Below are 24,599 nucleotides of genomic sequence, written 5' to 3'. Positions count from 1 at the left end.
TTTGAGTTTCTGGCATTTCCACCACAAATTGTTCAACAATATTGGATTTCAGTCCAATGCTTTGACATTAAAGTTGAAGTCATGTTGATGTCACCTTCCAGATGTTCCTGTCCATTGAATAAAAATTTTGTTTGTTTGTTTTATTTCAAATTACAAAAACACATGGGGAATTCTGGATGTGATCCCTCATGCTATACAAAGGCCTGTGTGTGTCCTGTCAGAAATCAAACAAAACTTTTCTTCATGGAGTAGCAGCAGAGACTTCAAAAAGCTGGAAACATAGGTGGATTTCTTCACCCACCCGAACAGAATGGCTTTGTTATGTGCCTGAGCCTTGTTGTTGCAGCTGCACTAACTGTGAAGAAAGGAGATGTGTGGCTTCTGCCTGAAATTCACTCGTGTTTTGCTCTGGTGCCACACCAGTTCTGTGTTGGTGTGTTGTTTTGATCTTAATAGTCAGCAATGTCTCACTTGTAAAATGAACTCATAACAACAGCAACAACAAAAGTCCACACTTTGTCCTCCGGGTCTGCAAAAATCTATTTTAACTTGTAAAATAAATTCAGTTATCCTGTGGGTCTCCCTCTGCTGGGGTGTTTGAGCAGCGAGGTTCTTGGCTCACATTTGAGCTGTTGCCTTCCCTGTTGTGTCAGCTTCCTCCCAAAGGCAGGGCTTTGTATTAGCCCATGTTTCTTATGTCAGCATGCTGCAGGGGCATTGAAGTTCAATTCCTCTGAGCTACCAATGGCTTTTTGAGTGGTCATGTTAGCGTTTTCAAACCCAAGGAACTGGCACTTACTGATCTAGGATTTTAGCACAGACAGAAGAGATATGTTTAAACTCATGGTCTTGCTAATGCTTGTGTTTTGAAAATTAAGCCACTATTTTTTTAGATGAAACTTAGTTGCTGTGTTTTGTAGGTGGAAAGCAAACTAATACTGTATCAAACTAAGCAGGTACACCAAGACATTCACTCTTGGGTTGAGTGAAAAACTGTTCAGATCTTTCTGCATATCCTGTTTCAAAAGTTGAGAATGTGATTGTTTAATACTACTGCTAATCAAAAACATCTGGTCAGAATGGAATTATGGAGTTACAGTATAAGTGGTGTACACAGGGTGGCAAAAAATATACTGTGCTGTTTTCCACATCCTTAAGTAAATACCTTTTATGCAGTCTCATTGATGTGTCACAGAAAGCACAACAATGATTCTGTGGGTCACACGTGGTGCCACAACCAACACTGTAGTACTTAAGTAATGATGTAGCTGCTTTCCTTTCTTTCTTTTCTTTTTTTATTTTTAAATTTAAGACATTTTTTACAGCAGCTATATGTAACCACAATGAATTGGGAAGATCACAAAAGCTTATGGAGCTTCTGCATGTACCATTTTATTTAGTACCTTGAGGATGAGTATCAAACAGGCTGGTTGTGGGACAAAAAGGCATTTCTTGCTTTCAGTGCATCAGGCCGGAGTAGGTCTTTGATTGTTTCTTCATCTTAGTTCAGTAAAATTTTGCTTCCATTTCTACTGGAGTTGCAAAAAAACATTTGTTGTTAGTTTGCAGTAACCATGGAGGAAATAGTTTCTTAGACATTGGGTTCACTGGGTCAAAAGACATAATTTTTTTTTTTGTGCTGATAAATGACAATTATTGTTTCCATCACAAACCAGTTTGTTGTCTCTTGAGATATTTGTTGATTTACACCTTAGGGATAATGGAGTGTTTGTATAATTCACTTTGAGAAAAGTAGCATCCTTTCTCTGGTCCTTTCTTAGTAACAAATGACATATTCCACCTGGGTGTACAGGCATAAAAGGTGGATGTGTGATTTTTCAAGTAAGTCAGGACAAGTTTGATTTCTAGAAAAAAAGACCATCCTCCATCATTGATAACTGTCTGTCTTGCTCAACATGTATCACACTAACAAGGTAATTGCATATTGAAATGAGGGGAGTGTGTGGTTTCATTCTATCATGTTCAGCCATTTCCTCTTGCCCAAATTAAAACTGTTTTGAAATCTTGCCTTCCCACCTGCTACTGTAACTGGAACAGCTCTGCTTCAGCCTCTCCTTACCCTGGTGTCTCTGAATTTCCTGTCCCTGTGGGTTTGTCAGTCCTTAGCACTGCTGTGAATATTCCTATTCCTGTGCAACCCAATATTCGAGTGTGGCCTTGAGCTTGCAGCATATGTTTCCCACACAGTCCAAATTTGGTGCAATATACTGTAAGTTAATCTCCAGTAAAGCATAGCGCAGAGAAAAACCTGGGAAGAAAACAGATGGAGAAAGTAGAGCAAACAATTTGCATACATATGATATGACTCTTAGTTAAGATTAGCATTTCCTACTTTGCCTGAAAAGCCCTTAATAAAAATCCAAAATTCCAACTTCATGTTTGCCTCAAGTCAGCAGAACTGGAGGAGATGCCCTGATGGCAAAATGTCCCCCCAGCCTAGGGACTGCCCAGCACAGGGTGGAAGGAGCTCCATCTCCTGCTCCAGCCCTTTGTTGTTGGCACATTTCTGGGATGCTGTGGGCAGAGGGGCAGGGAAGAAACTGCTGCCTGTGGGATATTTGCTCCTCATAGCCTTCATAGCTCTGAACCATCACCAGGGTCCTCAGTTACTCTGCACGAGTGGCTGATGGAGAACTGTGGCCATCCATTTATTTATAGTCCTTCACAATTCTTTCGGAACATGCAGCTACAAGAAGTGCTTGGCAGTGGACTCGGTGCCTTCTCTGCACTTGAGGTGTGTAATATGGATGTGTATCTCATAGTAATCATTTATTTATTTAGAAAACAAAAAATCAGTTTTCCTTTTGCAAAAATGGAACTCTAAGATTCCTCTGAAATTTCCATACATGTGTAGCTCCATTCTCCTATCTGTTCACACCTGAACAATAAGATGTTGAGGTGGTCAGTCACAGCAATATGCCACCTTCATAAAAGGAAAGCATTGAAAAATACTTAAATGAAGCCATGCAATAAATAAATAAATTACAAATCTCTTTTGTTTCAGCAGTTAAAAAGGCATAGAAGTTTTCTCACACCCACAAGCTCAAGAGTGCTGTATTTAGAGTGCTAAAAAGCAAATTCCAGCACTGAAGCTCGCTTCTCTGGCGGGCTACATTTGGGTATAGTGCCTAAGTCCTGGAAGCAGTGACTAAAACATGCTTATTTTTGACATGTGCTCTGGTACTGTCTGTCTTTCACAGATTGCAGTGGAACCAGATCGTGATTCACATTTGTGTTAGTGTAAGAAAGACTTTACTACTTGTTCAGGTTTCAAACCTGCATGCTGAGTGTAAAGTTCTGGCTTGGTGGATGTGTCTTCATGTTGATAGAAGAAGTTGCTTATAAGGAGATATCTGCTTTCTTTTGACCTTTTAGCAGCTAAATAAATAAAGTCTTGGATCTTGGTATGTATTTGTCTTTGAGAACTTCTGCAAAGGTGAAAGGTTGCTGGGGTAGTAAAGGCTGACCAGGTCAGTTGTAGCAATCCTGCAAAGTCACTGCCATGTAGCTGAAAGCATTTCCCTGGCTGCTCCCAGGTGGCTGTGCTGCAATGGCTAAAAAACTCAAACTTTGAAAAATGGTCGTATGGATGTAAGCTACATTGCTAGATAAGAGTTCAAAAGGGTTGTCAAGGTTTTTTTTTCTTTACCTGATGATGGCAATCCAACTGGTTACCAAAATAACTTTTCATAGTTTGAGGCAGAGCATCTCGTGAGGCTGGCTGCAGGGGACATCCTGAGGAAAGCCAGTTCCCAGCTGAGCCTGAATGGCTGTGGGGGTGACTGGGCACATGGTGGGAATCTGTGATTTATGGAACCGCCGCAGAACCAATTGGAGGTCATTTGCTACTTTCTCATTTCTGCTTTAAGAGGGACGTTACAGTAAATAATGTCTGTGAAGAGGAGGGAAAAACATGCTGTGGTTTGTTTGGCCTCCTTCTCCTTTTCCATCCCTTTGAAGTTGGTAAGTAAATAATTTGGGCAATAAAATCAGCACTCCACAGTGTTCCTTTGTTTCTTCTGCTGCTCTACCTTCCCTTCCTGCTCTTAGTCCTCCTGCCAGCCACCACTTGGTTAGCTTGGGCAGCAAAATAAGTGTCCTCAGGAACTGCTGCAGCACAGAGGATAAAGTGTTTCTTGACTTCTTAATGGAGTTAAATTAAAATGCAACTCAAAATATTTATGTGCTATTTGTTTTTCCTTTTGCAATAGGGCATACTGTGATGTGGGAGACTTTTTCCCTTAAAAATATATTAATATTAATTTAAGGCCATGGAGGATGACAGTCACTTTGGGGTTTTTTTCATTATAGACTTGCCTTAAATTTTAGTGGCTTCTTTCATTATTTTAAAGTAGTTTTTTCTGCATCCACAAAATATTGTAAAGAACATAAAGCTGGACTTCCAAAAAATCCTCCTGTGGATTTATATACTTTTGAAGCAGGGCTCAGCCAGTTGCTTGGCTGGTGTAAATGGCATCTGCCCTGAATCCAGGGGTTTGTGAAGTTCCCAAATGTGTGGCCATTTCTCCCTCTACCTTCCCTATGGTGCCTGTGGCTCTGAGCCCAGCACTGCTGGGAAGGAGGAGTGGGGGTTCTCACCTGCCCAACAATGCATCAGGGCTGTGGTGTTGCCCTTTGTTTGAGGGCAACAGGAAAAGTACTCACTGTCAGGAAAAGCACAAAGCTCTGACATCTCACCATTCTCTGTGGAAGTGAAGGGTTTAGGTCCTGGTTTTGTGGAGGTGTCTCTTCTGTTGTAATGGCTCAGTAAAGAGCTGATGCTCTTGACCCAGGTTTGGCAGTGGAGAGGTTAGACATGAAGCACTTAACTCTGCTTTTTACTCCACCTCAGAAAGCAGTGAAGATATGAACCCATTTATATTTGCAGCATGCATGGTTCTGTTAGTGATGAAGGTTAGAGTTGCTGTATGAAAACCAAAGTGTTTTCAGACCACTGCAGTGGATTTGGATGGCATCTGGCAAGAAAACTTGGGTTTTTTTCTCTTTTCTCCTATCCCACATGAGCAGAGAGGGCACAGGTTTGACTGGAAGGAGTTGATTTCCTTCTTGGGTACTTATCTGTTCTTATGCATAACTCAAATCTCATTTCAAGATGCAAAACTCCTTGACTCAGTTATTATTGTAGCTTTTAATAAGCTGGAGTTATTACTTCAGTGAAAGCAATGTGGAAGATGGGACAAATCTCTTTTCTCCTTGTGGAGCTTCTCATCAGAGCTCTCAGAGCCATAGTTTTGACTCCATGGCATTCTGCTCCCTTTGACTGTGCCCATTTGCTGCAGTGGCTCTTCAGAAAATGCTGATTTTTTGGGGCTGGATTCAGAGTTTAGGTGTTCAAACGCAGTTTTCTGCTCTCCTCTCAAACGAAGGCGTGGAAAAGGGAGAAGGACAGGCCATGAGCTCCCAACAGCTCTCTTCCCTGTCTCCATGTGGAGTAGAGGAACCTGCCTTCTCCCAAGCACCACCATGAAGGTGACCTTCAAAGGATGTCAAACTGGGTGAGAGGAGGATGGAAGGGAAATAAAGTTACTTTGGGGGTCTTCATCCCAGTGGAAAGAGTGGGCAGCCAAGGGACACCAGGCAGCAGCAGTCTGTAAGCAGGGAGAGCAAGTGGGAAAAGCTGGGGCCCCACGGGGCTCCTGCGATGGAATGGAAGAGGGCCGGGAGCCGGGGGCTGGGTGCGTGATCACGCCTAGGTATAACATGTATTTAGCACTGGAGTGAGTCCAAGGCTGCTATGAGTTGCTGCATGAGGGTGAATCAGAGGGATGAAAAAGGCAGCTGTTTGCTGCCAGGATATTGTAGCAGTGCTTTTGAAAATGCTTTGATATCATACACTGTAACTGTTTTGTGGTTGGCCGAATCAACATGTTTCTGAAAGGTGCAGCACATGGAAACTTCATAGAGCCCTTATTTGAAAAACTGTAGCCTTTTGCCTGTCTCAGAAGGGAATGTGCTGAGTGGTTGCATGAAGGCACTGTGTGCATCCACATGTGTATGCAGCCAAGGGGTGGAAAAGGAAAAGCCCAGGGAGCAGGGGAGGGAGACACTATGGCTTGGATTGTGTGCTGGGCCTAGGAAGGGATGGCAGGAGAGGGTCAGTCCAGTCAGGTGGTTCTGGGTGACAGGAGGGTACCTGCAGGAACCCAGTAGCTGTCAGGGGCTGTGTCCCAGGCAACTCACAGACTGGGGCCAGAGCTTGTTTGTGGGCATTGATTTCATCACCTCTGTCCTTCCTGGGCAGGTTGGATGCTGGAGCGGCCCTCCTGCCTGTGGGCCAGCAGCCATGGCCAGACCCAGCCCAGACACAGATGCTTCACCTTGTCCCACGTGCATCCATTACATGTGTGTCTGAGTGTGGGGATACCTGCCAGCCCTTGGTGTCTCCTCTTGCCCTCTCCACAGCCACATGTGCTAGTGTCTTCTGTTGGGGTCCCAGGTTTGGGGTTACAGCCATGCCCTGCTCTTGGCGAGCACCCTGTGAGAGAGGGCAAGGTGTGAGTGGTGTGCCTGCTGCTGTGGCAGAAGGTGCCAGCTGTGGTTCTTTCTTCCTGGGGAGTTGTTTCCATCATCTGCCGTGGGAGATTATTTTTATCTCTGGTAAACAGCCTTAATTCCAGTGCTGTGTGATCCCTGGTACAACCTGCAGCTAGGCCAGCGGGTGGTCGCCCACGGCTCAGAGATCATGATCTTGGTCTGGATTCAAGTGCCGATGGGAACCTGTTCTACAAAGCATGTTTGATGTGTTTTCAATAACCCCTGGTGCTGGGGAGACATTTTATTAAATCTGAGTAGGTTTACATTCTCTGGTTTTTTAGTACCTTGTGTCAAATGTGTTGCTTTGCTTCTGTCCAGTGAGAAGTGATGAAACCTGGATGTCTGAGGCAAGGCTGACAGCTTCTTGCCAAATGGGGTGATAGAAAACAGTTCTCAGAAGTAATGATAAGTGAAAATTTAGTGTCAGCAAGAAAGTCTGTGTCAAACTGACTGGTTAAATAAACATATTTCCATCCAGAAGAGCTGTGCCTATAGAAAAGAGTGTGACATCAGGTGTTTAAGGCATAGTTTTCATAAGGACAAGAAGTTGTGTTTTCAGCTCACTGTATTTTAAGTTTGGCCAACATATTTCTACTGAAAATCAAAATTTCCTGTGTAAAATAATAAGAGCAAAACTAATGGCAGTATTTTTCACATTTTACATTTGATAATGTGATTAGGGATATGCTTGAATTCCTTACAACTTGCCTCCTTTTCTGAGCCCTTGTTATAGAGTGATATTATTTGTGAGTTTTTAACTAATATTTAGTCATTAATTTGCTCTTTGACTTGTCAGATCCTGAGCTTTATTCTACCTTCCCTCTGTACCTTCTGACACCTTCTATTGGGTGTGCTTTCCAGCAAATTTCCGTGTACCAGAGCAAAGAAAAATCTTAATCTTGCTGAGAAACTCAGAATTCAGAGCTACAGTCAGCTTTCTCTGTAAGAAGCAGTAGTTACTAGGACTTGGTCTGACTTTTTGGACATTACTTTGGTTCTTGTGGCAAGCAAGCTTTTATCATTAGCTTTTGCTTCATGGCAGGCAGGCAGAACTGAGGCAGCAAGGGATGTTATAGGTGCAGGCTGATAGGCTGATGCTGAGCCTTCCTCTTCTGCGCTTTGGAGTGTTTGGATGGCCATGCTCCACCAGTGAAAAGTCAGAAAATAGCATTGATGCTTTCTTAGCTCAAAAGATGTTCTGGTGTTAATGCTCTCTCTCAAAGACAGATTTAACAAAAAAAAAAAAAAAAAAAAAAAGAGTTTCCCTGGGAACAAGACCTTGTATAACCTCAACAGAGGACGGCAAGCCGAGGTCTCTCATGCATGGCTTTGCCTGTACACTTCCTGCAGAAATACAGAAATACAAGGCTCTGTGACCTGGACAGTTGTCAGGGTCTTGTCATGATAGCCAGGTCTTTGCAGTTTTTGAGCAGCATTTTGTACCACAGTAGATCCTTGGCATTGTACAAAGGTGACAAAGGCCAGAACATAGCCCAGTAAGATGAAGTGTGACTTTCCATTTTAAGAAGTTCATCCCCATGTGATTCCGTAACTTTACCACTGTTTTTCCCTTTCTTCCCTAATAAGGATATGTTGCAAACAAAGCTCAATATTGTGATTTCTTTATTCCAGCTAAAATAAATTCTCACAGTTAGAAACATGCCGTTTAAACTAAAGGCCATGGGCAGTTCTTTTTATACTGTACAGCAGTTGGCTACACAGGCATCAAGGTTGTCCTGTGTCCGGCTGGAAGTGATCTGGTTTTACACTGCCTAGACCTTTGTGGACCCCTCTCTCTTCAGAAAGCTGACAGCTCATCTACCATATTGTTCTTTATATCTTCAGTCATTTGCCAAAAGTTTCCATTAAAAGGTGATTTGCTCATGAAGCCAGCTTGCCTTTCATCTTGATTTTTTTCGTAGGCATCCTAAAGTCAACAGTGCTTGGTTAAAAACCCTGAACAGCAGATGCTTTTCAAAGCATGTGAAAAAGGAGATCTGAAAAAAACCATATTGAATATGTTTTATGGTGATATGATTTTGGATCTATATCTCCTATTCACCTCTATTTCCAGCATGAACCTATGACAAAAATAAATACTAGGCAACAAAGCTAGTAGTAATGCCAAAGCTTCAAAATAAATGTGATTGCTTGTGAAAGAGCAGTTGAGTGAGTTGGATGAAATGGCAGTGTAATTATATGGTAGCAAGTCAAAGTTTGATAGCTTGGAGCTTATCTTAGCACAGCATGCCACTTCCCCCCCCTTCTTGGTATGGCAACACTTCTTTTTCAACACTTCATTCCTAGTTTTTCCTTTTTAAAAAATCCTATCAAACCTTAAGTTTGTTGTTTCTAATGATTTTGGAAGGAAATTCAGATGGTAATTAAAATGGCACAGACCAAAACCATTTAACCAAAATATCCCCAAAAGGAAAATTTTGAGTAGTTAATGTGAACATTATGAATTCCCATCTCCTGCAGGATTCTTTATTTTGTTAACACTTCTTGGATTAGCTTCAGTTTTGCCAAGATAAAGCATAACAGAATGCAAGACTCCTATATAATGTGTGCCTATGCCCTAAATGACCTGAAACTGAGGACTGCCTGTATGTGTGTGTATATGACACTAGTCCACTGCCACAAATATTTCCATTATTTGGAAAATTGGGCAGAACAAAATAGCTTAAGCTTTAGAATACAAATTTTAAGTTACTAGTATGCTTTTAAATAGTTCAGTAAAAATTTCTTCCTTTAGTAGTCAAGGTCTCTTATCTGATACCTGCTTCCTTCCCCCTCTATGGATGCTTCCTGTTTTCCATGTCAGTCCACACATCCCCCTATGTATTTCCATGTGCCTTTTCCTGTTGTCCTCTGATCTGCTGCAGCTGCTCCTCAGATGCCTCTCCACCAAGGAAAGGTTCCAGGGCTGAGCTGGCTCCTTACATTGCCATGAAGACACACTTTGAGGGCCCCCACCCTCACCTCTTGAGCAAAGAGGCAGCAGCTTGTGCTTTTCTGGGAATGCTGCTCCAAAGTAGCCTGTGTACCACTGACAGTGCACACCCCACTTTGGAAGTCCCACTTATGTCTTCACCCTGTGCTGTTAGTATTGTGCAAGTGGCACAAGAAAAACAGCAGGAAAATAAGATGTGTCAGGTGTGTGATAGTAGGCAGTTAAGTCATGTCTCTGCTTTCATGTGTGACTCAGTTGCCCTCTCTGAGATGACTATTGCTGTGGAAATAAAATGCTGACTCATAACTGGGAGAAAATTACTTAAGGAAAGATCCCGCTCTTTACATGTGGAATTGTGTCTTCAGGGATTTATTAGGGTTTGGCTACAAAGCAGAAAGCCAGAGAGACACTGTCTGTATCTTACTGTGAAATACACCCCAGTTCATGGGGGTTTCCAACCCTTCTTTCTACTGCTTTACAAGAGAAATGTGACTAAATTTATTTCAGCTACCTGTGTTCCAACAACAGCAGAAGTGAGGTGGAGTATTACAAAATACTTATTTAAAAGGGAAAAGTGGATGAGACATGATTATGTAGGCAGTATTTTCTTATATTTTTTTTAAATTGAGGAATGCATTCTGTTTCTCTTCCTTTCTCCAGGGGATGGATGTGGGCACACAGTGATGTATCAGGACAGTGGGACACTGGCATCCAAGAACTATCCTGGGACCTACCCAAACTACACTCTTTGTGAGAAGAAAATCCAGGTGCCTCCAGGAAAACGCCTGATCTTGAAAATCGGAGACCTGGATATTGAATCACAGAAATGCGAGTCCAGCTACCTTACCATCCAGAGCTCTTCAACACTGCATGGTATGTGAGAGACAAGGCCATGGTCAGTGAATGAACTGGTGAAAGTAAGAGTAAAAAGCAGCTTAGCAAAATGCAAGAAATGTCAGCCTTTGTGCTCTCCTCCTCCTTTCTGTATTCAGGTGTTTCATTCTCTGTGTGGGAAGCCACTGTCCCACCATGTGTAGTTCTGCCAAGGCTGAGGGTGCTGCTGTGCTGGGCTGCTGGGACTCGGGCACAGCACTCCTGATGGCTCTGCCTTCACACCTGCACAGCTGGACCGTCACAGTTTCATACAGCAAGTCTGTAGATCTGTATCAGCCCAGCTCCCTTCTTGAGCAGGGGAAGAGCTTCCTCACAAACTAGACAAAGATGAGAAATTGGAGTTAGTGATCCTGTGTGTCTCTATTCCTAGGCAGCCCATGGCTCAGAGAAGAGATAACCTTTACTATTGCTAGCTGTCAGCCACCTTACTAATGTACAGGCTTTAATACTTGCAGATATTAAGTGCATACAGCCAGACTGCGCTCATGTAAGAGATTTGCACAGGAAGATAAGCAAATATCTGCTACAGCTGTGCACATAAAACAATCATACTGGCAACAAGATTCTCCCCAGGGAGAACATGAGGCCTTCCTCAAAATGGTTTTCCCAACCAGTTGTCACAGAAACTTTTGATCTGCACTTTCTAGAAGAGTCAAACTGATTTTCAAGTCGTGCACCCTTTTTCAGAAATCCAGTTTAAATTCAAAGCTGCAAGGAGTTATGCAATATAGGAATAAACTCATGAATTGACAGTTCATAAAATTTTGCCTGCTGGGAGTGGGCTGTGTAGCCCTTCAGTCAGCTGAGGCTAAATGTACTGTCCTGGGCTTAACAAGCAGAATGGATTCAAGGGAAAAATGTGATGAAGAAATGAGCTGCGCAGAGCCTCTGCACATTTTCCACCTCACTGCTTGGCTCAGAAAAGTATGTGGTTCTCCAAAGATGAGATCTCATAGGGTATTTTAGTAGTAAGGAGGGTTGATTGCCTTTCATTTATCAGTGTGATGGGCTTATCACTCATCTGGTAAGAGAAGATCAAGTGAGGTATTAAAGGCTTGCTCACAAAGGAAGGTAAAGGTAATTATTGTTCTCATGGGGGAGGTATTACATTTTGAAACAACCTTCAGTAAGAGTGGGCAGTGACATGCTGATATCTGAGCCTGCACAGAGCTTGATTTGAGGCATAAGGAGCATCTCTGTTCATGTCTGCTGGAATTCTTCATGTTATTTATTTCTTTCTTCACTGAGAAGGGGTGAGGCACTGGAACAGGTTGCCCAGAGAAGTTGTGGAGCTCCATCCCTGGAAGTGTTCAAGGCCAGGTTGGATGGGGACCTGACCAACCTAATCTAGTGGAAGGTCCCTGCCCATGCTAGGGATGGTTGGAATTAGATGCTCTTTAAGAAGATCCCTTATAACCCAAGCCATAGTTCTATAGTTTTGTGATCTGTTTTGTAACTAAGTAATGAGTTGTGCTCACCTGAAGCAGTCTGTTTGTACTTGGCAGTAAGAAATAGGTGGTTATTATTGCATTAGCATATCTCTGAATAATTCTTATCGATACTCTCTTGACATTTCTAATCTAAATCTTCTCGGAAACAGGGATAAATCAACATATTGTTTTTTTGAAGTGAAAAATGAAGCTTGGATGTTGATTGAAATTCTGGCTCCTTACAGATCAGCCTGAAGGCATCTTCACATCATTTATACTGCAGTTATTCAGCCTATAAGCACAGAATGGCTGTGTATTATGCAACCAAGTCCACATAATTAATTTTTTAAAGTATTCCCACACCCATTTTTAGATCTATTAGTAACGTCTGATGCATGTGGACTGTAATTTGCATTCTCAGTAGTGAACTGCACAATTAGCAGATTTTGGTCCTATCTGATTAAACCAGTTTTACAGTTTAGGCAGACTTACCATCTGTAATGGTTTTTGTGGTCTGCAGCTCACTGTAGGCTTTCCCACCAGCATACCTACAGAGTGTCTGTTATATGTTCAGGCAAACCCATGCAGAATGGATGTGGAAATAGTCCTATAGGCATACATTCATTATGCTGCTTATGTTTTAAAAGACATGTGAATTCTTAGATGAGATTAGAGCTTCTCTAAGTAATTTTTTCCAACAGTCTTGCTATAGCTTTGGGTTTCAATATGCATTTATTCAAGTGAAAGAAGCCCTGTGAATAAGCACTGCTACATCCATTCAGTCTGTTAAGCGTCCTTTTAGACAGCTGTTTCTGAACTCAGATCTCCTCTTTGCAACCCTTCTCTCTTCATGAACATCCACAGGCAGGTCAACATCTTCCCTCTGGCTGAGGAGATACTGACCTTAGACATCAAAATTCTTTCTTGGGATGATGGAGTCTTGAAAATATTCTGCAAGCGCTGAAAACATCTGAGCAATTAAAAACTAATGTTGGTGTGTTTTCTGTCTTTGACCTGGGTTTAAAAAGGAACACCTAAAAAATGAGGTATGAAAGATGACAATGGGAATGCTGCTCATGTTTCAAATTAGTCTGAGCAGCCTTTGCTCTTTATTTGGGAGGTTTGCAATTACAAGACAAGGTCCAAAGGGAAATATGTTTTAAATATCATGCTGATTTCTTCAGCTCTACAGAAAACAACAGCATGAATGTCAGTATGAATAAAAACATCTGTTGAGGAGTATATCTAAAGCTTGGAAAATTGGTCAGAGGCAAAATACTAGATTATGTGTACAAATATAAAATTAGTGTGAAGAAGGCTCCAGATGATAAAGTATTGTTTTCCTTTCAGATTTCTTCCAGTCTTTACATATAACTGTGATTCATTCATCATTATAACCATCTGCAGGGATTCTTGCAATACAGCAAGGAGTAACTCAATTTGTCTTTGGGGTATTTATGTTCCATGCAGCAAAGGGAATCTGTTAAATACAAATGAAGGGATGAATTGATTTATGTTAGCAGGAATATTGATGCTATTTCAGTAAGGTGGTGACTATAGATTAGAGCACCTACCTGCAGATTTTATAGAAGTTCTGGACATTCCTTGAATTCTGCAGATGGATAGAAGAGTATGATTCATTCCTAGAAAAGCATGCAGTGGTTCTGTGTGCTGATCTACTGAAGCCTTTCTCAGTCCCAACTGAAATACAAATGTGACACTACAGTTCTCACCTTTGATACTTCTCAGCTTTGATAGACCTGTGAAAGCAGCTATTGAATTTATATTTCTCCAATATTGCAATTAAAAGATGATAGTTAAATAATTTTAATGGAGTTCTGAAACTGGAATCATACAGGGTCTTGACAGTATATCTCTGAGTTATTACTCTGCAAATTATTTTCTTTAGTGTTCACTGGAGAAAGGAACCTGTAGCAAGCCTTTTCTTTCAAGCTGTTAGCTCTGTGTTCAGACGTAGCTGTGAAAATATTAATCATCAGTCAGCAAAGGGAGTCTAACACCCGTTTTGGTGAAACTGAGTCACCTTTGTCTGACAAACATTTAAATATTAGCACAGCTTTGCACAGGTTGTCTCTATGAGAAATAAATAGATGATCGTGGTCTGTTTCAAAGGCACAGTTTTTGACTGGATTAAAATATGGTGTTTTTTGTCCCACAGAAAATTAATATGAGCATAATCTCACAGTGCAGACAAGGTGCAGCCTTCACCGAAATGCTTTTCTTCTCGAGTTAATTGCATTATCTGAGCATATTAAAAATACTGAGCTCTGAAGTAGAGCTTCTGATTTTTTAATTAGTTAAAGGGATATGTGAAAACAAGATTAACCATGTCAGCCCTGTAGTTCTCAAGAACAAAATTTGCACTACTTATGAAGGTGGATCATAGATGTTTTAAAAGTTTGACAGGAACTGCTTTTAGTCTGCTTCTTTTAATGTCTCTATCAAATTTCTGTACCTCTTTTGACCCCTTTTTCTGCTTTTTTTCTATCTCTTCCCCATCTAATGGCTTGGTATTTTTTCCCTTAATTTTGTGAGATGATCATCAGTCTTGACTGGAGAGAAAGCCAAAAGAAGAGATAAGTGCCTACTTACTTCCTCATTCACTTGCAGTCAGTAGGAGGTTGATGTGTTCCTCTGGGGTGGATGTCAGAGCTGCTGAGTGACTAGTAATAATTTGGAGAGTTAGTGCAGTTGACTTGTTCTTGCATAATTTACAGCTGGTAACTAACGTGAAATAGAGAATTTACTGAAAATGCTTTTTTCTTCCACACCCCATTACTAAAGGTACAGAGTGCCTTTGGATGCCTCCTGCCTGTCATTATGGCTTGAGGGGATTCACCAAACCAGTTGCTCCTTATTATGTATTGAAATAAATATCTTGCTTGAATAAAGGGTGTGTCCAGATTTCTTTTTCATCCCTCAAAGGAAACTTGTTATTACTGTATTGTTTCTGGAATTTCAGGAAACCCAGAGAAATGCCCAGACAAGTTCTTGCTGAAGATCAAGTTGAGCAGTTTCTTAACAGCCAAAACACTTTTAACAGATGGGTTTCACCTGAGTGGTTGCAGTATCCTGAGTTTTCAGCTTTGGGAGGATTGATGCAACAAAGAATGTCAGCATTTTTTTTATCAAACGCACCTTTTTTCCTGTTAGCTGCATGCAGTGTGTTAACCTCTGTTTTTTTTGTTAAAGTACAGTTTTTCACTCGTGATTCCTAGTTGTTGCTGTGTTTCTGTGTTTGGATTTGGCTAAAACCACAACCATGTTAAAAGAGGCAATCTCACCTGAGGTCAAGCAGGCAGACCAGCCTGTGCAGGTGGTGCAGATGCTCCATTTTAAAGTTGTGATTACTTCCTCAACCTAACTCAGATGCCTTTTTCTTTCCTTTGTTGCAGTCTTTGGCAACTCTTTGGAAACATTAACCGAAAGTTGTGTTTGTTTTTCCTGAAACAAGAAATACTCACCACTCAGCCTGAGGTCAGACTGTGTTGCAGAGGGTTAAATGTTGAATAACCAGGCTGTCTCATCCTGACTGCTCTGTCATCTTGTATCTGCAGTGTTAAATTGCAAGGAAGGACATAGAGCAGCACTTTCTGTGTCCTTGCAGGGTCCTGCTGGTTCCTACTGCACCATGTGTGTGTCAGGGCTGGAGCAAAGAGGACCTCTCTTGGTAAGGGGGAGAGGAAGAGTTACTGCTTATCCAAGTATTTGTGTGAATGTGGGATGGAGATGGATTTTGAGACTGAAGGTGTTTTCATACAACAGATCTTACTGGTTTTTTGAACTATTTGTGAAAGACTTGTACTCTGGATGAGTTTTTAGGTCTGAAGTGAAACAAGTGTAATCCCTGTTCATCTCATCCCCTGTCCTTTCCCAGCTACTGAGGTAGTTCCAAATTGACTTATTTGAGAAAAGGCTACAATTTAAAACATTGTTTTCCCCAAACAAATACATTAAGACATGATAATCGTTTAGAGGCACATCCATGAATTGTTGCTGCATCTTTCCTGCCAACCATGGCTTACTCTGCAAGTAAAGACTGAAAAAAGGGAGAAGGTTCTCTGTTGAACAGAGGACATAATTATTTAATATCCAAACCAAGTTTCTTAAAGACTTGACTTAAAGCAAATGTCAAGCTGCAGATTTCAATTTAAGTTGAGGAATATGAAAGCAGAATGAGCATAGTGAACTGGCCATTCAATAGCTGAAGAGGGAAATAGTTGCTTCTAAAAGGAAGCAAAAGCCTTACAGAAGAGGCAGAAAGTATTAAGAATTAGAGAAACAAGCAGCATGTAGGCATTGCCAGCTGGTGTGAAAGAAGAGAGTCCTCTGGTCACAGTACTTCTTAAGGGAAGTGGAAAAAATAAAGGAACATAATTCAAAAAGGAAAGCTCAGGAGCTGTGCCAGAGCCTGGTTGACAGTAGAAGTAAACTAGACCTCATAAAACCAGACAATGCTGTAAAGATCATCAGATTTGCAAAACAACACTGTTATGAAAAAGACAAAAGCAGTAGGCTATTGCTAACATTGAAAAAATAAACAAAGTGTAAAATAGTTTCTTCATTCTCCAGAGGGGCCAGCCAAAGGATATCCACAAGACAATTTACTGTGTGTCTTGCAGGATGTTAATACTACTTGGAGACAGAAGTGTTTTATTTAAGCCACCTAAACCATACTAATAGATCAGATATTCTTCATGAAAGGCATTAAAAGTTAGTTTAATTATGGAGAATATTGAAATGAGTATGGTTGAAATCCTTAGACCCCTAATATGTCTCCTGCAGAATTTTTATAAATATGTATAAAAGGAATCTGGAGTGAACAGACGGAACCACAGTTGGGTCAACTTCTTAATGAGACACAGGAAGAAGGAAAGGCCCTGGCATCTAGATACAGTAATATTGAAATATGGAGAACACCTACTCAGCTTCATCACATGTAACACATCTGTTTATTAAATTAAACTCTTTCCTTTGTTCTTATAAACAAACCAGATAATCCTGCCTACGTACCCCAGCAGGGCTCCAGCCAAGTCACTTTAACAGGAAGCTGAGAGAGATCAGCATTCATGACTCGTTTTTCAAGCCGAATATGCAAAACAGCCCACCTCACAACTAACATTAGAAGATGAAAAACTGATAACGTGATCTGGCAGTTCTCAAAAGGGATCTTAAAAAACTTCTGGCTAAGTCCCAGGTTTAGGAATTAAATATTTATCCAGAGTCAAGTCCAAATGCTGCAGTAAAAATTAACAGGACCCTATAAGCAAGTTTCTCATTTTCATACTGGGGCTTTCTCCATCATCTCTCATCTTCACTATGGTTGTACAGTATTCATATGCCTGGCAAGTCTGAGGACCTGACAGTGTAGTGCTGATAAGGTTTAATTCAATTATCTGAATTGTTGAGAAGAAATATATTGAAATGTTTTGCAAGGCTTCCTCAGTTTGCAACAAAAGAACAAGGGAATGTTTCATAGTATTAATAAATTCTACCTGCCCACCCCCCCTTTCTTTTTTCTTACAAATCTTTGCAGAAAACTTATAAACCCTTGAAAATATTCCTCCCTTAAGTATATACTCTTTCTTACTTCTGTATCCTTTAAGGAATTAATCCTAGGCTCCCTTTTTTTTTGAGCTACCTAATGGGAATCTCTTGGTATGCTAGAACTGCTCTTGGCAGAGGATAACCATAGCCTGGTAACCTTTTTAGATTTATTACTTCATAGTGGACACTTGTCTTTAGACTGAATCTTGGTTTCTTAAGCTGATTGCTTCTGAATTTCTTGCTTTAATTTGGATTATACAGCTCTGTTTGTCTAGACTATTTTATATTTTATTTTATTTTATTGGTTTTGTCATGATGTAGGATTTGTTTGTATAATTACCTGGAACGTATGTAGACTTGCTGCTGGAGGAGACACTCATCCCTGATCCGGCTGATGTGTGGTTGTGTGAATCAGCCATCTCAATTATACCTCCAGAGTAGACAGGTCACTGCCAATCGCTGTGAGGGAGAGAGCCAAAGCACACTTGTGAGAAAATATGTAGAGACAGTCCTTGAGAGAAGAAAAGGACTACAGCTTTCTCAGGTGCTTTATTTTGAAGACGTGCAATGCTCCTTGTCTTTCCCCCATTTCTCTCTCTCTCAGAAAAATATCTAAGTTAGCACTTCTCCCACTGCAACCTGACACAAAAGACTTTCTCAAATAAATCACTCGTGCAGTTGACTGGTATGACACAGTGTCAGATGCTGTCTTTTTGATAAGTTCATTTCCTAAGCAATTTATTTAACCCTTTTTATAGACATTGTTTTCTCTGACTAAGTCGTGAGTCATTTTTCAACACATGAGTACTCCAGGGAAATGTCACATTCATCGCTTGTTTCTCTGCCTGCCTGCCTTCACCATACGATTTTTAAGCCAAAAGGACAAGAGTTCCTCCTTTTGTTTGTCCCTTCTGCTGACAGCTGGCTCTGATTGGGCTGACCTTATAGTTTTAAGGCAAATGAAGTATTTGGAAAAGAGCCCCTTCCCTAACCCAGAGCACCAAGCAAAATGAAGAAGCTTTTGGGAGCCTGTTATGATGGGTATCACTCCTCAGATTTGTGTCATGATGTGAGTGTAATTACTAGTGTCTCAGAAGTCAGTTCCAAGTTGCCCTAAAGTAGCCACCACCACCAAGATGAGGTTGTCTAGGAAAAATCAAAGTGGTTGTTTTTCATCCCAAAGGCTTGCTTTAGGACACAAAAGCTGTCATTCACCTCAGCAGAACAGATGGGCTGAGGGCTTGTAAAGGGTCATTTGGATTTTTTTTCCTCTGGGGAAAAAAAGTCTCTTTGCCATCTTAAAAAAACCTCTTCTTTGCAGTTTATATTGTACATAGACTCATAAATTTGAACAAGTATATCCAAACTGCTTTGAATTTTCTGTATTATCTGTGCCTGAGGGCAGCTAGGGACAAATGTTTGCACCCAGGTATGGTGACAGAAGGCAAATGCAAAGACTCTGGCAGTCTCAAAGGAACACTCCCCTCGGGAACTGACTTTCTGAGAAGCAAATGTAATTACTAGGAGTTCTGGGCATGCCTGCTGTCACAAGAAAGGAGTGTCCCAAAGACTGTTCCAAGATACTGCAGTTGGTAGCTATAAAACCCTTATCTAATTCACTGTAAGCACAAGGCTGTTGTCTCCCTGTCCCACTCCCTTCATCTTCCCCTTTCTCTCCCTCTCTTTTGTTTAAAACTCTAGAGACTTGAACTGTATATTACCATGTGTTTTTAAATGGAAAAAGCCTAGGAAATTTTCTAAGGGAAATGTTACTGCCGCGGAGTACAGTCTGGCTTGTGGCATGCAGGTCCTTGAAAACCAGGTGCTCTGTATCTGATCTTAATCCTTTCTGACTGGCTGCTATGCCACAATGGCATGAGCTGTGTGTGTTTGGAGGGTTTATCTCAGGGACCCTGCCTAGATCCCTTGGATTGCTTTTGAATGTAGTGTCATTTTCTCTAATGAGTTACTGCTGGTTGTGAGCGCGCTGTACTTCAAAGGTTGAAGGGCATTAATCCTTCTCTTCAGGCTTATGTGATGAGAAATGTGGATGCTGGAATTGCTGCCATGCAGAGACAACTGGATCCTGGCCACTGCTTGTCAGGGTAGCTTTAGAGCTCATACCCATAAAGGACTGAAGCCAAAACCCTTTTGTCAACATTTGGGTTGATACTGAAAGAAAATGAGTGTGTTATGAAAGTCTCTGCTAATCATGAGACTTTCCCAGCCTAATTACATCATCTAAACTTTTGAAACCTTCTTTGTTCTGTCTCTAGGGCCCTACTGTGGTAATGTGATGCCTGTCCCCAAAGAAATCATTCTAGATAGCAACGAGGCAACTATTCACTTTGAGAGTGGATCCCATGTGTCAGGACGAGGCTTTTTGTTGTCCTATGCCAGCAGTGATCACCCAGGTAAGGTGATATCCAAAAGTAGTAGAAGATTAGTGGCATGGCTCCCCCTATTTAATTATCATCTTTGCAGACATAAAGCTTTAGCATAAAAGTTTTTTTCCTAAATATTTCCAGATTAGCATAAGCCATGGTATTTTTAATAGCATGTGTGTAAGAAACAGTTGTAACAATAACTAGCTGTAATAGCTGCTGAAATCCTACCTAGACTATTTGCAATACAGGGCCTGTGGAGGGGAAAATAGTGCCTTCTCCTTGCAGCTCCACTGTGTTTTGAGCTCCAGCACCCAGCACACTGTGATAAAAGGGAGCAGTAAGAGAGATTAAAGTTTTCATTCCCACATTTAATGTTCTGGAGGTCTGTTCAACTTTGAGGAAGGTGTAAAGCATAAGAAGAATAGAAGGGGAAGTTGAAAAGAATGAAAGAAAATCATAGCTATTGCTTCCAGTCTAATAAAATTGCTGAAGTATTATACAAAGAGGTCTTTAAATGTAATTTCATGTTCTGGCAAATATTTGTCTGTAATTTTATATCCCATAATTGGAATTGACATTTGTAAATTTTCACAGATCTGATCACGTGTTTGGAACGAGCAAACCACTACACAAAGGCTGAATTCAGGTAAAGAGGGTTTCCAGCTCTGCATTCTGGCTTGCTTTGCAGTATCTGTCAACTTATTCAATTGTTAGAAAATGTTAAAGTGTTTTGGTTTTCTGGAGAAGTGAATTTTTTACAGTGGTGGTCTAATGGCTGGTTGTGAGAAGCACTAGTGCAGAATGGAAGACTGTGGCCCAGAAAAATGATGGAATGGAGTTGCAGAGCTCTCAGCAATTCTCATTAAGTGCATACATATACATGGTGTATGTGAAAAGAGTTTCCACTTTGAAATTCAAAGTAGCCTCAAATTCCAGTGCTGCCTCTGGGAGCAGATCACGTCCCAGCTGATACAAGATTATCTGAGGACAAGCTATAATTTCTCAGTTCCTTGAACTTTGTGATAGGTTTGAAATGGTAATAAATTGTGCTCTTTTGGCTGCTGTCTGGATGTGCATATAGGCTTCTTATCTTACTCTGAAAACTTGTGTGGTAGCATTTCTAGAACAAGAGAATTAAATAAAAAATAAATGCCCTTGCTAAACTGCTTTCCTAGGTCTTTGTGTGCTACTGTGTTCAGTCCACCTATGAACTCAAGGGCCCATTTATTTAGCTCCTAGACTCACTAACAGAGCATCAGTAATTTAGAGAAATTACTGCTAAAGTATTTATTGGTTTGAGAGCATTTCTTTTATAGGAGTTTGTTTGTGTGTATTGTCACTACAGTTCCTGCCTTAAACAAGCCTTTCTTCTCTCACTACAGTAGATACTGTCCTGCTGGCTGCAGAGACATAGCAGGTGACATTTCTGGGAATATTGGAGAAGGATACAGAGATGTAAGTACACAGGATCATGGGGGCAAATTTATAAAGACAAAAGAAACAAGAATAGAACAACTCAGTTTCAAATTTTGCTGCTTGACTTTTGTTAGTAATTCTTCTGTGCTGTTTTGCTATACCTTTTATTATCAGTATATAAGTTAAATTATCAGTATATAAGCACACAGAGACGCTTTTCAAACAGACAAATCAATTGTGTGAGAACAAAGTCCACTGATTGTCAAATATACCTACTGACTTGTGGTTTCTGGCTTTCTGGAAAAAGCCTGCCCAGTGTTTGTCCTTCTTGAGGCAGTGCTCATCCATGTATGAAATATTTCTATGATTTTAGCCTTTACTTGTTTGGTGTCCACATGTGAAAAAGATACAGTTCAGTAACATGTGGGCTTTCTTTAAGATCATGCCTGCACTATTCCTAGCATATGCTCTGAGATGAAATAAATATTAAGCACTGCCTAACCACATCCCACTGGTAACTACCAACCTCCTGGGTTGTTTTAACTTCTTGTTCTTCAAGCTGAGAAAGTTGAAGTGGTTGCATTTATCCGCAGTTCATATGGCTCAGAGCTCTGCCCTCTCTGTGCCCCTCACCCTGGACTCTTCTCCTGTCATGTCTGTGAAATCTTTACCTCTCTCACAGAGGAGTAAGTCTAATCACACCACTGAAGAAAAATCCCACCCTATCGCAGTCACTGAGTTTCTGAAAAGTCAGTGCTCATGTTTAACCTGTTCATCCAGTTATTCAAGCGTGCTGGCTCCAGCCTGGAAAGTGGCAGAGCTGAAGAAACAAAGAAATGCCACATTACATTCTCATTAGCTGGAGTTATTCTGCCCTTGGTTCCAATGATTAGGGCAGAAAAGCAGCACATGGCATGACCTCATGCAGATTTTATCTGCACTGAGGAATTTGCAAAAGAAATTTTCCCTCCACCATTAAGGAGGATTTTCTGATGGGAAGAACCTGCAGGGCTCCCCTGGAGATGTGCTGCCTTTGTGCCTCCGTTCTCCCCACCCCTCCCTGGGGGGGACAGCCCAGCACCCCAGCTTGTCCAGTAGCACAGCCCAAAGTGGGCCAGTGTGAGCTGACCAGCCTCTGCCTGCAGCCCCTAGGAAATTCTCCTTTGTACCTTTCTCTGTCCCTTCCTGCTTTGCCCTAGCCCTGTTATTGCCACCTGGTTGGCAATAGTTCCTGTATTTTTCTATCTATGTAGCACTATCCCACCTGACATAATGGAAATGGGCTGCACTTAAACCCAGCAGCAACTACTCAACACATAGCCAAGCCCCTAATGTGCACCATAATTCAAATCCTAAAGAGCAGTAATAGATTGGTCTGTCTCCAGGCAAGAGCACCAAGGAATTATTGATTTATCTTCCCAAGGAAGTGTTGCCTTGCCTTTGAATGTTTTTTTCCTGAGGAGTGACAATCTTACAGCTCCTTCTCAGAAGCAGACCATTTGTTTTTTCATTTGAAAAGAAAAATTACTTTGGGAGACGTATATTTTTCAAAGATTACTCCTCTTTCTCCTGCCCCTGCCTCTTACTCCTCTTGAGCTTTTGCTGGATTTTATGAGCTGTAACACCAGTGTGCTTGGGAGGGAAGGCCTTAGCAGCGTGTCAGATTGATTTCCTGAGCGGTGGCTCCTGCCTTGCAGACGTCTCTGCTGTGCAAGTCAGCGATCCACGCGGGCGTGCTGGCGGACGAGCTGGGCGGGCAGATCAGCGTCACGCAGCACAAGGGCATCAGCCGCTACCAGGGCGCCGTCGCCAACGGCGTCCCCTCCCTCGAGTGAGTACCAGGGCTGGGCCGGGCTGGCACCGGGCACAGGGCACTGCCGCCACCTGCGCAAGCGGGTTGCGATGCCATTTTGGGGAGCAAAAGATGTTAGGTGTGTTTCTAGGGCTTTATTGAAATGGTGTTGGCAATGGAGATAGGAAGAGGTTTCAGGTTTTCAGTGGCCCTATGTAGGATGGTATTTTCATTTTTTTTCCTTCTGTTCCTTCCCAAACATATTTACAAATTGCTTTGTTAGCAGATACTTGAGAGTATGATGTTCTGCAACAAACAGCTTTAATCGATGAGCTAATAAATCATGATAAATTCCTGTTGAAGTTTAAAGAAAGCTAGGAAAAATGAGTAAGTAAAAAGTGCCATTGAGCCATAGGGGATTTAATGAACAACTTCTTAAACATTGTGCTTTTGACATGTTCAGAGTTTTTCTCTTTTAGAATATTTATAGCAAGAGTGTTATATTTACCGCTTATCTTCTGACTTTTAATTGTACTGCTGTTGAAGTAGAAGTAAATCCTCTAATCTCTATCCAGCACAGTAAGACCTTCCAGCAACTGCTTCTGTCATTCCTGTTGGTTTATAGTTTTTAATTTTCAAATGTTATCTGGATTTTACATGGGGCCTTTTTTTTTCTTTTTTAAGAAGGGAAATTTCCATCCCATAACCTATGAGAGCTAAGGCAATATGTAATTTTTATACTATTTTTCTGTTTTCTCCATGATTTCTGACACCCTCCTGACAATTTTACAATCATGGTTTCATTCATTTAAAAAAAAAGGCGTTCTTTTGCTCTGTTGCTGTGCTTAAACTTCAGCAGAGACTGAAATGCTTTATATACAATGGCATTGGAGTATACAAAACTGGGTAGTATGTAGATCATAGCCAAAGAACTGTACAGCCTAAATATTTTCCTTTTTTTTTTGAAAGTTAATTGCCAAAGAAAATTAATTTAAACTTGTCTCAAGCAAAGCAGGACTGAGAGCTCTGGTCAGGCACCAAGCCCCTCCATAAAACAAATAATACAAATTCTTTCCATCACACGTGCCAGCTTAGTGAACCCCTAAATTAAATATTTTGTACCTTACATAAAGATGTTACAAAACTGTTCACATACATTAATATGCTTGTGACCCTTGATAATCCTTGTGGAGTAACTCGGACAGTAGTACATAAAATTTTATAATGAAAAGGTGTTGTGATTCCCATTTGTATTTTTTTTCCCCAGTACAAGAGCCAGTGGGCAAAGAATGAAGTGTGTAATTCTGCAAGTGTACACGTGCACATTTAATGTGAGGGCCTGAGAGAGAACCCTGAGGAGGAGCAGAGCCCCTGTAGCTCTCCTGCCTACAGGGACAGACAGAGGCACTCCTCGAGCATGATGCACGTCTCCAAGGGACAGAATTGCCCTGAGGAGACAACAGAAGTTTTCTACAGGAAGCCACAGTCTCACTGTCTGCAAACTAGAGGGCACAGAGTTTGAGAAAAAGGGGAGTGTCAGCACAGCCCTTCCTAGGACGTTTGTGCCACACCTGGCAGCCAGG

General features: G+C 41.3%; 1 protein-coding gene across 2 annotated transcripts in view; it reads left to right on the top strand.

Moving 5' to 3' along the window:
- Positions 1 to 24,599, top strand: part of DCBLD1 (discoidin, CUB and LCCL domain containing 1) — a 46,293-nt gene that overhangs the window by 5,432 nt on the left and 16,262 nt on the right. For both annotated transcript variants that reach the window (XM_005490678.4, XM_074537926.1), the window contains exons 2-6: positions 10,190 to 10,402; positions 19,698 to 19,835; positions 20,403 to 20,454; positions 21,191 to 21,263; positions 22,922 to 23,055. In XM_005490678.4, coding sequence (XP_005490735.3) covers positions 10,190 to 10,402; positions 19,698 to 19,835; positions 20,403 to 20,454; positions 21,191 to 21,263; positions 22,922 to 23,055 — 610 coding nt within the window. The remainder of the gene's footprint in view (positions 1 to 10,189; positions 10,403 to 19,697; positions 19,836 to 20,402; positions 20,455 to 21,190; positions 21,264 to 22,921; positions 23,056 to 24,599) is intronic.

Source organism: Zonotrichia albicollis, chromosome 3, assembly GCF_047830755.1.
Source record: "Zonotrichia albicollis isolate bZonAlb1 chromosome 3, bZonAlb1.hap1, whole genome shotgun sequence".
In the NCBI taxonomy this organism is placed as follows: Eukaryota; Metazoa; Chordata; class Aves; order Passeriformes; family Passerellidae; genus Zonotrichia; species Zonotrichia albicollis.
This window is presented reverse-complemented; position numbering and strand designations above follow the sequence as displayed.